The sequence below is a fragment of the Carcharodon carcharias genome, chromosome 37 (genome assembly GCF_017639515.1).
Source record: "Carcharodon carcharias isolate sCarCar2 chromosome 37, sCarCar2.pri, whole genome shotgun sequence".
NCBI classification, from domain to species: domain Eukaryota; kingdom Metazoa; phylum Chordata; class Chondrichthyes; order Lamniformes; family Lamnidae; genus Carcharodon; species Carcharodon carcharias.
The window spans coordinates 6,379,959-6,396,104 of NC_054503.1; the positions used below are offsets into that span (position 1 = coordinate 6,379,959).

At 49.4% G+C, this 16,146-nt stretch overlaps 1 protein-coding gene across 1 annotated transcript; it reads right to left on the minus strand.

The window, feature by feature from the left end:
* Nucleotides 1–92: 92 nt before the first annotated feature.
* Nucleotides 93–15,149, minus strand: LOC121272955. Its single transcript, XM_041179855.1, has 7 exons — nt 15,144–15,149; nt 11,685–11,803; nt 8,826–9,911; nt 6,104–6,271; nt 3,226–3,325; nt 1,222–1,367; nt 93–254 (listed from the first exon to the last, which is right to left on the minus strand). The coding sequence occupies exons 1-7, from the start codon at nt 15,147–15,149 to the stop codon at nt 131–133; spliced, it is 1,749 nt and encodes a 582-aa protein (XP_041035789.1). The 3' UTR covers nt 93–130.
* Nucleotides 15,150–16,146: the final 997 nt, after the last annotated feature.

Consider the following 16,146-nt stretch of genomic DNA (forward strand, 5'->3'; position numbering starts at 1 on the left):
CCCCTGCTGAAGCCTCGGGCCACTATTTAATACTATTCGCAGACTCCGGCACTGATTTCTTATAAACAGAATTTATTATTGGAGCCAGTCAGTTCTTTCTCCTCTCTCTCTCTCTCTCTCTCTCTCTCTCTCAACAGTCGATGGCCGGATCTGTCCTGGGACCGTTCGTGCTATCGCCGTCGTGGTCACACAGGGGCTCCTCGCGAGCGGTGTGACACTGCTGCTCGCCGTGACTGACCGCGCACACCCCCTCCCTGTGGGAACACAAGCTCCCAGTCACAAAGGCCAGCAAGAAACACCTTCCTGTCTCCTGGGGATTTGATAGGTGTTCAAAATCGTGAGGGGTCTGGGCAGAGTAGATAGAAGAGACACTTCCCATTGGTGGAAGGATCGAGAACACGGGGCACAGATTTAAGGTAATTGGCAAAAGCAGCAGCGGAGACACGAGGAGAAACCTTTTTCACGCAGCGAGTGGTTGGGATCTGGAATGCGCTGCCTGACAGTGTGGGTGGAGGCAGGTTCATTCGAGGCTTTCGAAAGGGAATTGGATTATTATCTGGAAAGGAAGAATGTGCAGGGTTATGGGGGACTGGCACATGGTAGTCTGCTCATTCGGAGAGCCACTCCAGACAGGATGGTCCGAATAGCCTCCTTCTGTGCTGTAACAATTCTGACTCGTGTCTTATTCCTCCACAATCGGTCGGGGGGCCTTGTCGCTGCATTTCCAACCCTGCACCCAGCCTGCGAATGCATCCCAGACGCAGCAGGAAGGCCCTAGGCTCTGCGCTGGCCGGCCGCTGCCTCAGCTGGGCAACCGTTTAAGCGACAGTCAACCTCGGTGAGCCCTGGGTTTAGGGGGTTGGAGAGAATCGACCCAGGGCTTCCAGCTCCTGGATCACTGCCCGGTGAGACCCCCCCACCCCCCTTGCTGGGAAAGGTCGGGTGAGACAGCGATGCACCTCGGGGTCGATCGGCCCACCGACACCCACTGAGCTCGAGCAAGCCGACGAGTGGGAGGCAAGCAAGCGGGTGCCTGTGAGATACCCGTATCCCAGGAGGGGTCGGGAGGTCAGCGGGGAGAGCGTGGGGTCGGGAGGGAGATAAATGGCGGAGGGTCTGGTGACAGTGTGGTGGCGGGGTTGGGAGGGTGGTGGTGGTGGGGGGTGGGGGGGTGGGGAGGAACATTTTTCAGGGGCGCATCAAAGGGTCAGTGCCACTCACCAGTCACCGGTCTTGGCCTCGAGCTCAATGAGCTGCGTTTCACTCTCGCAGTCGGCCGTGCCAAGCTTGCAGACCAGCTCCTCGTCCAGGCATACCTTCTGCAGAACCTTGGAGAAGAGGCGATTGATGGTTCCTCGGACGTTGTTCTGGGTTGTGGGCGTGGGGGATGGGGTTGGGGCGGGGTTCGGGGAGGAAGAGAACACGTTTGCCTGGATAATTTTTCATCCTTTTTCAAGAACAGGTTCAAAGCGCGAGACGGCCGATACGACAATGAGCTTGCATCTGTTATCGCTCGAGTCGGACTGTCCGTACCTTCCTGGAGACGGGGCCGACCGGACATCCCGGCTTTTCTGGGGACAGTCCCGAATTTTCATCTAAAACGTCCCAATAATTTCCTCAAATTCGTTCAAACCTCCTGGTTTCCAGCTCTTCCCTTTCTGGGCCTTTTAACCAATGCCAATGGGAGCAGGGCAGGCGGCAAAATACGAATGTAACCGGAACGTAAACCGAGAAGATACAGCAGGGCTGGTGGGGTGGGGTGGGGGTGTGGGGCACCCTGGGGTGATTGACAACTGATCCCAGCGAGACACTGCACCACCCCCCCCCCCCCCACCCCCCACCCCCCCCTTTTACCAAACCCCCACAAGCCAGCCCTGTGCTCCAGGAGCTCACGCGATGATCTGTCCAGGAAGGAAGTGGCAACAGCAGCATCTCCACCGTCAACCATGAGCTGGCTGACGGCAGAGGGTGTGTGGCAGGTGATGCACCTCCAGGTAAAAGCATTCAATGAGGCCAGGGTGTGGTGGGGGTGGGGGTGGGGGTGGGGGCAGAAGCAGCTCAGCACTGCACTGGAGTGGGACACAGACTCTCACCTCCCCTTTCACGTCAAACGCAATGTGACCAGGAAGCGGGTCAAGGTGTCCCTGTTTTGCTCTTGGAACATCTGGTCACAACGCCTACGAATACTCGCATAAGGAACCTCTCGGAAAGAGTGAACTATTATGTATCCTGGCCCCTCATGGAAGCTCATCCTGAAGTTAGCTGAGATTCCTAACTGAGTGAAGCACTGTCGTCCCTCTATATCCTGTCACCACAAATTGTTTCCCTCTTGAGGGTATTTCTGGGGGTTTATTTGCCCCCTATCTTACCAAATGGCTCGCCGGACGCAAGGTGATAGGGGCCCTGGACAGTAGCCCGGTCAATGTTATTATCTTGTTGCTATCTCGGCATCTTTGCTCTCCCCCCACCTTTTTATGCCCCAATGTGCCATTTTGACCAGAAGGGGAAAATCTGCCACTTAACGGGTCAAATTCAATTTAAATTAAGCAGAATGGCAGCAGTAGCTGCGTTGTCGAAGTGAATCTTTATTCATGGTGACAATCCAGCTCGCCAAGTCCACCCTCCCTGACACTTGAGGCCCCCTGGCTCACGGATAGCTTGTCTATTCCAGCCCAGAAAGGGAAGACGGGTCACGAGCATATTCAACTAAGAGAGGCATCACAAGCTGTCCTCACCCACCGCCAGACCACCCGTCTCATCCTGCCACAAGGGGTGGAGCCTGATCCCCCTCCTGTTATCTGGGAGGGTCTTGGGCATGTTCAACTAGCAGAGGTATCACAGCCAGCCCTTGCCTGCTACCACTACCACCATCACCATCACCTCCCACAGCCACAAGGGGCAGAGCATGGTTCCCTCCTGTTATCTGTGGGCCTCGAGCATATTCAACTAGCAGAGGCTTCGCAGCCTGTCCTCACCCACCACCATCCCTGCCACCATAAGGAACAGAGGCTGGTCCCCCTCCTGTTATTTGTGGGGAGGGTCTGGAGCATATTCAACTAGTAGAAGCAGCGCAGACTGACTTCACCCACCGACTCCCCCACCAACACCCTACGCCATAAGCGGAGCCTAATCCCCATCTGCTGTGTGTGTGGTTCAGCGTCACAGAGGCATCCTGATGGGGAAGTTTACAGCGATGCTCCCTCCACCAACAACCCCCCGGCTCACCTGGATGACTTGCTCAAAGAGAAATGGAGCCTGGGCCACTCTTTCCTTCATCTCCCTGAGCTCGGCCTGGTACCGGGCTGCCTGCTCACGGTTGTATTTCCTGGACAGTTACATAGAACAAAAGAGCAAAAGAGAGAGAGATTAAGGCTTGTGCTAGACAGCCTCAGGCGGAGGTGTCCATTCCACTGCACTGTATGACCCCTGGTCGCTGACAGAATCGTAACTGTTGACACCAGCCCATCTTTTCCCAATGCAGTCATGGTTCTGGGTTTGTCTGTATTTGTGAACCCATTGCTGCACACTCAAGACAGGGGTCTCTGTGAATGTGTCAGTATTTACAGGGATCCCCAGGGAGTGCGTCAGTATTTACAGGGGGTCCCCGGGAGTGTGTCAGTATTTACAGGGGGTACCTGGGAGTGTTTCAGTGTTTACAGGGGGGTCCCCGGGAATGTGTCAGTATTTACAGGGGGTCCCTGGAAATGTGTTAGTATTTACGGGGGTCTCTGGGAGTGTGTCAATATATACAGGGGATCCCCAAGGACATTGTTAGTATTTCATGGATCCCTGGGGAGTATGTCAGTATTTACAGGGGATCCCCAGGGAGTGTGTCAATATTTACAGGTGGTCTCTGAGGTGTGTGTCAGTATTTACAGGGATCCCCGGAGTGTGCTAGTATTTATAGGGGGTCTCTGGGAGTATGTCAGTATTTACAGGGGGTCCCCGGGGGAGTGTGTCAGTACTTACAGGGATCCGCAAGGTGTGTGTCAGTATTTACAGGGATCTTGGGAGGGTATGTCAGTATTTACAGAGTGTTCCTGTGTGTTTGTCAATATTTACAGGAGTTCCCAGGGAGTCTATAGGTTAAGTGAGTGGGCAAAGACCTGGCAAATGGAGTATAATGTGGGCAAGTGTGAAATTGTTCATTTCAGCAGGAATAATAATAAAGAGATTGCAGAGCTCTGAGATTCAAAAGGATCTAGTGCATGAATGCCCTAGTGCATGAATCACAAAAGGTTGGTCTGCAGGTACAGCAAGTAATTAGGAAAGCGAATAGAATGTTATCATTTATTGTGAGGGGAATTGATTACAAAAGTAAGGAGGTTATGCTGCAGTTTTACAGGGCGTTGGCGAGACCACATCTGGCATATTATGTGCAGTATTGGTCTCCTTATTTAAGGAAAGATATAAATGTGTTAGAAGCAGTTCAGAGAAGGTTTACTAGACTAATACCAGGAATGTTGTCTTATGAGGAAAGGTTTGACAGGCTAGGCTTGTATCCACTGGAGTTTACAAGAATAAGAGGTGACTTGATCAAAACCTTTAAGATCCTGAGGGGACTTGACAGGGTGGATGTGGAGAGGATGTTTCCCTTGTGGGGGAATCTAGAACTAGGGGTCACTCATTTAAGACTGAGATGAGGAGAAATATTTTCTCTGAGGCTAGTGAATCTTTGGAACACTCTTCCTCAAAAGGCAATGGAAGCAGGGTCTTTGAACATTTTTAAGGCAGTGCTGGATAGATTCTTGATGAACAAGGGGGCGATAGGTTATCAGGGGTAGGCCAGAGATTACAATCAGATCAGCCATGACCTTATTAAATGGTGGAGCAGGATTGAAGGGCCAAGTGGCCTACCCGTGCTCCTAGTTCTTATGTTCGTGTGTGTCAGTATTTACAGGAGTTCCCAGGGAGACTGTCAGTATTTGCAGGGGGTCCCCAAGGAGTGTGTAACTATTTGCAGGGGGTCCCCGGGGAGTGTGTCAGTATTTACAGGAGTTTCCAGGGAGACTGTCAATATTTACAGGGGGTCTCCAAGGAGTGTGTCAGTATTTACAGGAGTTCCCAGGGAGACTGTCAATATTTACAGGGGGTCTCCAAGGAGTGTGTCAGTATTTACAGGGCGTCCCCAAGGAGTGTGTTAGTATTTTATAGGGGCTCCCCAAGGAGTGTGTTAGTATTTTATAGGGGCTCCCCAAGGAGTGTGTCAGTATTTACAGGGGGTCCCCAAGGAGTGTGTCAGTATTTACAGGGGGTCCCCAATGAGTGTGTCAGTATTTACAGGGATCCATGAGACGTGTGACAGTATTTACATGGGATCCCCGGGGAGTGTGTCAGTATTTAAGGGGGTCCCCAATGAGTGTGTCAGTATTTACATTGGATCCCCGGGGAGTGTGTCAGTATTTACAGGGGGTTCCCAATGAGTGTGTCGTATTTACAGGGGGTTCCCAATGAGTGTGTCGTATTTACAGGGGGTCCCCAATGAGTGTGTCAGTATTTACAGGGATCCATGAGATGTGTGTCAGTATTTATAGGGGGTCCCAGGGGGGGCGTGTTTTTTTTAATTAATTCACAGGATGTGGGCGTCGCTGGCTAGGCCAGCATTTATTGCCCATCCTTAGTTGCCCCTTGAGAAGGTGGTGGTGAGCTGCCTTCTTGAACCGCTGCAGTCCATGTGGTGTAGATCTACCCACAGTGCTGTTAGGGAGTTCCAGGATTTTGACCCAGCGACAGTGAAGGAACAGGTGATATATTTGCAAGTCAGGATGGTGAGTGATTTGGAGGGGAACTTGCAGGTGGTGGTGTTCCCATGTGTCTGCTGCCCTTGTCCTTCCAGATGGTAGCGGTCGTGGGTTTAGAAGGTGCTAAGGTGAATTCCTGTGTCAGTATTTGAAGTGGGTCCCTGGGGAGTGTGTTGATATTTACATGGGGTCCCAGGGTAGTGTGTTGGTATTTACATGGGGTCCCAGGGGAGTATGTCAGTATTTACAGGGAGTAAATATTTCACTCTGGTGGATATAGCCCCTTCTCCTGTTTCACAGGACCTTCAGGACCAGTGATGTCCGATGGCTGAGAGACAGGACTGAGAAACATTTATTCCCACCTGAAACACTGTAGTCTTTTTCTGGCCTGTGTTCTCCTCCACTTATCCATCTCGCACACGCATATTCGAGCAGCAATCAATCTCCCTATCTTCTTCCTCTTCATTCTCTCCTTTAGGAGTTTCTTTTGCTCCATCAACTCTTGTCTCTCTCTCTCCATTATATTCTTTCTGGATTTGAGGGCAAAGAGTTTGCGTGTGAATGCTGGGCCAAGAATAATCTCCTCAGTCATTTCTGACAGCATGTTTTCCATTTACTCATCCCCCTCATCTCCCAGTTTTACTCCTCACCTCCTACGCCCAACTCTACCTCACCACCAGCTCTCTCAACCTGCCAGCCAGCTTGTCTGACATCTAGTCCTGGGTGTGTCGGATTTTCCTCCGATTAAATCTTTGTAAGTTCGGAAGCCACTGACTTCGGATCCCAATCACCCCAGCCCCACCAAATCCACAAACCCTGATTCTACTCCCTCTCCTCCAGCTGCTGTCCGAGGCTGAACCGGTCTACTCATTGCCTCGCCTTTGGCTGCTCTGACTCTGAGCTGAATGGACTACTCCATGGCTGGAATTTTCCAGCCACCCCTCCACCACCCTCCGCACCCCCCCCCACCCCCCCCACCCCGGCCACCAGGGTGGGGCTGGTGAGCCATGGAGATCCCCGTTTGCGTCAGTGGGACCGAAAGAAAATTCCGGCCCGTGTCCTTCGGCAGAAAGAGAAATGTCTACTTCCACCTCTGCAGCTTTGCCTACTCTGCTGCTGTCTCAGCCCATCTGCTGACAGAATCATCCATGATTTCCTCACTTATCATTTCGCCCCACCATTGGCCTTAAGCTAATGGAGCAGACCGCTCGGCCCATCTGCTTCATGCTGGTGTTTATGCTCTGCACGAGCCTCCTCCCACCCCCCTCTCCATCTCACCCCATCAACATATCCTTCTATTCCTTTCTCCCTCGTGTGTTTATCTAGCTTCCCCCTTAAATGCATCTATGCTATCCACCTCGACCACTCCCTGTGGGAGCGAGTTCCGCATTCTCCCTACTCTCTGGGTGAAGACGTTTCTCCTGAATTCCTGGTTTGTGACAATGCAAATTGTCTCTCTTGCTACGTATGACCTTCTGCTTTAAGAGTTTCCCTACAATCCCCTTCTCATATTTAATCACTTAGTCGACACGGCTCTGTGGCATAACCTGGGACATTAAGGAGGCCGGATGAACAAAAGTTTAAACAATCATGAGGAAGCCTGGACGGGGCTGAATGTGGTTTCTGGACTGCGGGCAATAAACTGGACGCAGAAGGCAAAGGCCATGAGACAGACCCCATCCCTCCCCATCTTGTCTGGCAGCTTTTCAAAATTTATTCTTGCATGAGATGTGGCTAGGCCAGGATTTACAGTCCATCCCTAATTACCCTTGAGAAGGTGGTGGTGAACCAATTGCATGCTTGAGGCTGGTTCTGAGGGAGTGAGGGAGAGCCATCACTGAGGGGAAAAAGGAGAAAGGGGTATCTACCCACCCCACCCCACCGACTAAGCTGCGGCCGACACTTTGACCACCTCCTGAGTGGCCAGAGCCGTCTCCGCCGCCAACTAAGAGCCGTTGAGGTGTCATTCTGTGGCGCGCCCGGCAAGGCAAAGGGATGCTGCACGAGAGGGCAAAGAGTTGGAGGAATTGGGTGGTGGGGAGGGGCCGAGGATGCAGGTGAGCACTTCGGGCTGGGGGTGGTGGAGGTTGGTGGCACCCGCTGGGCTGGGAGGATGTGGGGCACTTGATGGCACCAAGAGGTGGTCAGAAAGGAGAATTCGGTGGGTCGGTCGGTCGGTGGGTGGGGTGGGGTGTGCTGCTAGCCATCCGGGGATTGTCAGGGAGGATGGAGGAATAGGAAATGAGCCCCCAGGTCACAGGGCAGAGCTGGGAGAAGGTTCACAGGCTGATAAAGGCCAAGAAGGAGGCCATTCGGCCCAACAGCTGGTGCTGGCCCTTTGATGGAGCTCTGCCAAAATTCATCTCAATTCTTTGGCTGTTTCATCATCCCCTTGTAAATGCTTCCCTCTCAACCACGGGGACCGGTTAAAACAAAACTGTGTGGTTATTTTTGCCATTTAATACTGGAGAGGAAGCTCTTGGACAACCAAAGCTCGTCCGTTGAGGGAAATAAAATGGCCCTAGGCAAGGCGGGGCACTAATTTGATGGACATTCTAGCCCACCAATAGTTGGATGGGCTGCTGTTGACTGACGTTTGCCGTGAACCAATAGCAAGGACCAATAGCAAGTGCCGGGTAATGTTGATTGACGTTCCCCTGGAACCAATCCGGGAGAGTAGGGCGGTGGAAGGGGGGGGGGGGGTTGATTGACAGAAAGCACAAGACAACGACGAGCGGGTTCCAACTGATTGACGTATCCGTTAACCAATCGTCGAAGTGCGTGACCTGATTGACCAATGACAGACTAGGCAGAGAGTGGGCGCTTGACATGAAGCACCGACCAGAAGTGATTGATGTATCGATCGGCCAATTGTTAAGGAGTGAGGCAATTACCGCTGTGTTCGGACCAATGACGGGAAGATAGGGGGCGTGCTTGACGCACGTCGGGGACCAATGAAGGGAGAGACTGATTTACGTATCGGGGACAATGGCAGGAGCGGGCTGACTGATTGACGTGCGGGGTGACCAACGGGCGTGCAGAAAGGGGGCGGGATGACCTGACAGCACGTTCGCTCTCATTTACCTGATAAGTTCGTGCCGCTGCTCCACCAGCTTGGTGACCTTCGACTGGAACTGACCTGGCAGCGGCCTCCGCTGGTCGCCCGCTCCCCTGCCACCCGCGCAGCGGCAGGGCGTGGCATCCAGAACTTCCCAGTACTGCCGCAGGAATTCCCGGCAGGCGTCCAGGGCCCGCTGCTGACAGTTGTACGGCCGCGCACGAGCCGGACGCTCGAAGCCGGTTGCCCCGGTGACCGGAACGCCGTTGCCAGGGGGTGCGGCCTCACTGACGGCTGCGCGCGCACGTCGCCTTGACTCGTCCACCTGCCGCCGGGCGGCGGGAGCAGCGCGGCCCGGGCCTGTGCTGACCCCGACCGCTGCCTGCGGATCGCAGGGGACGGAGGCGCACTGAGGGGTGGGGGCTCGCCGGCACGCGCCGGGGGTCTCGGCGGTCCCCGGCCGCTGCTTCTCCCTCTCCGAGTGGGGGCCGATTTGGAAGAGTCCTCCCGGTCTGACCTTTGACCCTCCGGCTGTAGTTGCCTCCGGCCGTCGGCGGGGGGCGTAGCGCTCCACGGAAAACCCCTCCCACATCCAGCGCAGGGGGGAGGGGCCAAGGGGGCACGACCTTTCAGCCTTGACCTGGTCCAGGAGGCACGATCTCTGATCCTTGAACTTGCCCAGGGGGCACGACCCTTTATCCTTGACCTTGCCCCAGGGGCACGACTCTTCATCCGTGACCTTGCCCAAGGGCCACGACCCTTGATCCTTGAACTTGCCCAGGGGGCACGACCCTTGATCTTTGAACTTGCCCAGGGGGCACGACCCCTCACCATTGATCTTGCACAGGGAGCATAACCCTTTCCCGATGACCTTGCTCTGAGGGCACGGCTCTTGATCCTTGACCTCGCCCAGGGGGCATGGCATTTTACCCTTCTCCTTGAGCACCGGGCATGTCCCTTGATTCACATCTTTGTCCATTAGGTCCGTCCCATCAGTCCGGACCCTGCTCACGGAGCAAGTCCAATCGAACAGGGACTCTAGACTGGACAAGTCTGGATGCATTTCATTACATTCTGGACTTGAATCCCAAGCCCGTTTGCACGACCTTCCCCTAAATGAAAAAGAAGTGGGGTCAATAGGGGACTAATAGAGAGTAAAACACTGTCTCAATTGAACACTCACATTTCAGGTACAGCACGGGGTTAGATACAGAGTAAAGCTCCCTCTTCACTGTTCCCATTTTGTTCTCTCTAGAGACCATAAGACGTAGGAGCAGGAGTAGGCCATTTGGCCCATCGAGTCTGCTCCGCCATTCAATGAGATCATGGCTGATCTGATAATCCTCAATTCCACTTTCCTGCCTTTTCCCTATAACCCTTGATTCCTTTACTTGATTAAAAATCTCTCTATCTCCGCCTTGAATATATTTAATGACCCAGTATCTGCAGACCTCTGCAGTAAAGAATTCCACAGATTCACCACCGTCTGAGAGAAAAAATTCCTCCTCATCTCTGTTTTAAATTACTCTGAGATTATGCCCTCTGGTTCTAGTGTCTCCCACAAGGGGAAACAACCTCTCAGCATCTACCCTGTCAAGCCCCCTAAGAATCTTAGCAGGTCTGGCAGCATCAGCGGAGAAGAAAAAAGTTGACGTTTCAAGTCCTTATGACCCTTCAACAGAACTGAGTAATATTAGGAAGGGGTGAAATATAAGCTGGTTTAAGGTGGGGGGGCGGGGGGGGGGGTGGTGGTGGGGGGAGAGAAGTGGTGGGTGGGGTGTGGTTGTAGGGACAAGCAAGCAGTGAAAGGAGCAGATAATCAAAAGATGTCACAGACAATGGAACAGAGAAGTGTTGAAGGTGGTGATATTATCTAAATGAATGTGCTAATTAAGAATGGATGGCAGGACACACAAGGTATATCTCTAGTGGGGGTGGGGTGGAAAGACTTACAGGGCATAAAAGGTATATATTTAAAAATAATGGAAATAGGTGGGAAAAGAAAAATCTATATAAATTATTGGAAAAAACAAAAGGAAGGGGGAAGAAACGGAAAGGGGTGGGGGGGGGGGGTGCTGGAGTTCAAGATCTAAAGTTGTTGAATTCAATATTCAGTCCGGAAGGCTATAAAGTCCCTAGTCGGAAGATGAGGTGCTGTTCCTCCAGTTTGCGTTGGGCTTCATTGGAACAATGCAGCAAGCCAAGGACAGACATGTGGGAAGAGAGCAGGGTGGACTGTTAAAATGGCAAGCGACAGGGAGGTTTGGGTCATTCTTGCGGACAGACCGCAGGTGTTCTGCAAAGCGGTTGCCCAGTTTAAGTTTGGTCTCTCCAATGTAGAGGAGACCACTTTGGGAGCAACGAATACAGTAGACTAAGTTGGGGGAAATGCAAGTGAAATGCTGCTTCACTTGAAAGGAGTGTTTGGGCCCTTGGACGGTGAGGAGAGAGGAAGTGAAGGGACAGGTGTTACATCTTTTGCGTTCTGTTGAAGGGTCATGAGGAGTCAAAACATCAACTCTTTTCTTCTCCGCCGATGCTGCCAGACCTGCTGAGTTTTTCCAGGTAATTTTGTTTTTGTTTTGGATTTCCAGCATCCGCAGTTTTTTGTTTTTACCCCTAAGAATCTTATATGTTTCAATAAGGTCGCTTCTCATTCTTCTAAATCCCAGTGAGTATAGGCCCAACCTACTCAACCTCTCCTCATAAGAAAATCCCTCCACACCTGGGACCAACCTAGAGAACGTTCTCTGGACTGCCTCCAATGCCAGTATATCTTTCCTTAGATAAGAGGACCAGAGGAAGGTATTTTGGTGTAAGTACAGGCTGACCCTCTTTATTCCCCTAACATTGTAATGGATCTCTCTTTCCACTAATTTACTTACCATGAGTGGCTGGTTATCGTTGTACCTTCACTACCTCGGCAGAGTTCATGACTGCATGGATTCTTACAGTTGATCACTGGTGACACACTGATCTTGATTTCATCATCCTCCCCATTAGACTATGAAAAGATGGACAGTAACAAACGGGGCCATGTTTCCCAAGTACTGCATGGGTTACGTACGAACGATACCTGCCATTAAAGAGGATGTGTATCCCGCTAACAAATTTATATCCCACTTAACACAGTCATATCCCACCAACACAGTCATCTCCCATTGATAGTTATATCCCACTGACACAGTCATCTCCCATTGACACAGTTATATCTCACTGATATGGTGATATCTCACTGACAAGTAATGTCTGACATGATGATATCTCACTGACAAGGTGATATCTCACTGATATGGTGATATCACACTGACATGGTGATATCTCACTAATATGGTGATATCTCACTGACAAGGTGATATCTTGATATCTTACTGACATGGTGATGTCTTGCCAACAAGGTAATAGCACACAGGTAAGGTGATATCTCACAGAGAAAGTTGATATCTCACTAATATGGTGATATCACACTGACATGGTGATATCTCACTGACATGGTGATAGCTCACTGACATGGTGATAGCTCACTGACATGGTGATAGCTCACTGACAGAATGTTATCCCACTGACAATATCTCAGACATGATGATATCTCACTGACAAGGTGGTATCTCACTGACATTGTGATATCTCACTGGCATAGTGATGTAAGATGATATCTCACGGATTATAGTGATATCACACTGACAAGGTGATATCTTGATATCTTACTGACATGGTGATATCTCACTGACAAGGTGATATCTCACAGATATGACAATATCACACTGATATGGCAATATGACACTGACATGATGATATCTCACTGACAGTGATATTTTGATGACATGGTGATATCACAGACAAGATGATACCTCAGACATGGTAATATCTCACTGACAAGGTGATGTCACACTAACATGGTGATAACTCACTGACACGATATCTCACAGATAAGGTGGTATATCACTGACATGATGATATCTCACCGACAACGTGACATCTCACTGATATGGTGATATTACATGGATATGGTGATATTACACGGATATGGTGATATCTCACCGACAAGGTGACATTACACAGATATGGTGATATCTCACTGACCGGACGATATCTCACAGACATGGTGATATCTCACTGACAAGGTGAAATCTCACTGACATGGTGGTATCTCACCGACAATGTGACATCTCACTGATATGGTGATATTACATGGATATGGTGATATTACACGGATATGGTGATATCTCACCGACAAGGTGACATTACACAGATATGGTGATATCTCACTGACTTGACGATATCTCACAGACATGGTGATATCTCACTGACAAAGTGAAATCTCACTGACATGGTGATACCTCACTGACATGGTGATATCTCACCGATGTGACAACTCACTGATATGGTGATATTACACGGATATGGTGATATTACAAGGATATGGTGATATCTCACCGACAAGGTGACATCTCACCGACAAGGTGACACTACACAGATATGGTGATATCTCACTGACGTGATGATAACTCACAGACGTGGTGATATCTCACTGACAAAGTGATATCTGAGTAACATTGTGACATCTCACCAACAAGGTGACATCTCACAGATATGGTGATATTACATGGATATGGTGATATCTCTGACCTGGTGAAATCTCACTGACATGGTGATATCACACTGACAAAACAACATCTCAGACATGGTAATATCACACCAAGTTGATATCTCACTGATATGGTGATATCTCACTGATATGGTGATATCTCACTGACAAGGCGATATCACACTGACAAGGCGATATCTCACTGACAAGGTGATATCACACTGACAAGACAATATCTCAGACATGATAACTCACTGACATGGTGATATCTCACGTATATGGTGATATCACACTGACATGATGATATCACATTGACGAGATGGTATCTCACTGACATGGTGATATCTCACTGACATGGTGATATCTCACTGATATGGTGATATCACACTGACAAGGTGATATCTCACAGGTAAGGTGATATCTCACTGATGTGATATCACACTGACATGGTAATATCTTGATATCTTACTGACATGGTAATACCTCACTGACAAGGTAATAGCTCACAGATTAGGTGATATCTCACAGATATGCTAATATCACACTGACATGGCGATATCACGCTGACATGGCGATATCTCGCTGACATGGCGATATCTCGCTGACATGGCGATATCTCACTGACATGGTGATATCTGACTGTCATGGTGATATCTCGCTGACATGGTGATATCTCGCTGACATGGCAATATCATGCTGACATGGCGATATCACGCTGACATGGCGATATCTTGCTGACATGGTGATATCTTGCTGACATGGTGATATCTCATTGACAAGGTGATGTCCCACTGACAAGGTGATGTCCCACTGACAAGGTGATATCCCGACAATGTGATATCTCACCAACAAGTTGACAGCTCACTGATATGGTGATTTTACACAGATATGGTGATATCTCACTGACCTGATGATATCACACTGACATGGTGATATCTCAGACAAGATGATATCCCACTGACAAGACAATATCTCAGACATGATATCTCACTGACAAGGTGGTATCTCACTGACATTGTGATATCTCACTGGCATAGTGATTTAAGATGATATCTCATGGAATATAGTGATATCACATTGACAAGGTGATATCTTGATATCTGACATGGTGATATCACACTGACAAGATGGTATCTCACTGACATGGTAATATCTCACTGACATGGTGATATCTGACTGTCATGGTGATATCTTACTGACATGGTGATATCTCACTGACAAGGTAATATCTCACAGATAAGGTGATATCTCACTGACATGGTGATATCTTGATATCTTACTGACATGGTGATATCTCACTGACAAGGTAATAGCTCACAGATTAGGTGATATCTCACTGACAAGGTAATATCTCACAGATAAAGTGATACCTCACTGAAATGCTATCACACTGATATGCCGATATCATGCTGACATGGCAATATCACGCTGACATGGCGATATCATGCTAAAATGGCGATATCATGCTGACATGGCGATATCTCACTGACATGGCGATATCTCACTGACAAGGTGATGTCCCACTGACAGTGATGTCCCACTGACAAGGTGATATCCCGACAATGTGATATCTCACCGACAAGGTGACAGCTGCTGATATGGCGATTTTACACAGATATGGTGATATCTCAGACCTGATGATATCACACTGACATGATGATATCTCAGACAAGGTGATATCCCACTGACAAGACAATATCTCAGACATGATATCTCACTGGCAAGGTGGTATCTCACTGAAAAGGTGATATCTTACCGACATGGTGATATCTCACTGACAAGGTGATATCTTGATATCTTACTGATGGTGATATCTCACTGACAAGGTGATATCTCACTGACAAGGTGCTGTCTCACTGATATGGTGATATCACACTGACGTGATATCACACTGACATGGTAATATCTTGATATCTTACTTACATGGTAATACCTCACTGACAAGGTAATAGCTCACAGATTAAGTGATACCTCACAGATATGCTAATATCACGCTGACATGGTGATATCTGACTGTCATGGTGATATCTCGCTGACATGGCGATATCACGCTGACATGGCGATATCACGCTGACATGGCGATATCTTGCTGACATGGCGATATCTTGCTGACATGGCGATATCTTGCTGACATGGTGATATCTTGCTGACATGGTGATATCTCATTGACAAGGTGATGTCCCACTGACAAGGTGATATCCCGACAATGTGATATCTCAACAAGTTGACAGCTCACTGATATGGTGATTTTACACAGATATGGTGATATCTCACTGACCTGATGATAACACACTGACATGGTGATGTCTCAGACAAGGTGATATCCCACTGATAAGACAATATCTCTGACATGATATCTCACTGGCAAGGTGGTATCTCAGTGACACAATAAGGTGATAACTCACGGATATGGTGATATCTCACTGACCTGATATCACACTGACATGGTGATATCTCAGACAAGGTGATATCCCACTGACAAGACAATATCTCAGACATGATATCTCACTGGCAAGGTGGTATCTCAGTGATACAATAAGGTGATAATTCATGGATATGGTGATATCTCACTGACCTGATGATATCACATTGACAAAACAATATCTGACATGGTGATATCTCACTGACAAGGTGATATCTCACTGACAAGGTGCTATCTCACTGATATGGTGATATCACACTGACAAGGTGATATCTCACAGGTACGGTGATATCTCACTGATGTGATATCACACTGACATGGTAATATCTTGATATCT

Bases quoted from the DNA above. Each gene is read 5' to 3' on its own strand.
- LOC121272955 (XM_041179855.1), bottom strand. The intron at 3,326-6,103 runs GTGGGAATAAAT...GTAACTGTCCAG, and splicing joins AAAAGACTACAGTGTTTCAG to GAAATACAACCGTGAGCAGG. The intron at 255-1,221 runs GTGAGTGGCACT...GTGTTCCCACAG, and splicing joins GAGGCCAAGACCGGTGACTG to GGAGGGGGTGTGCGCGGTCA.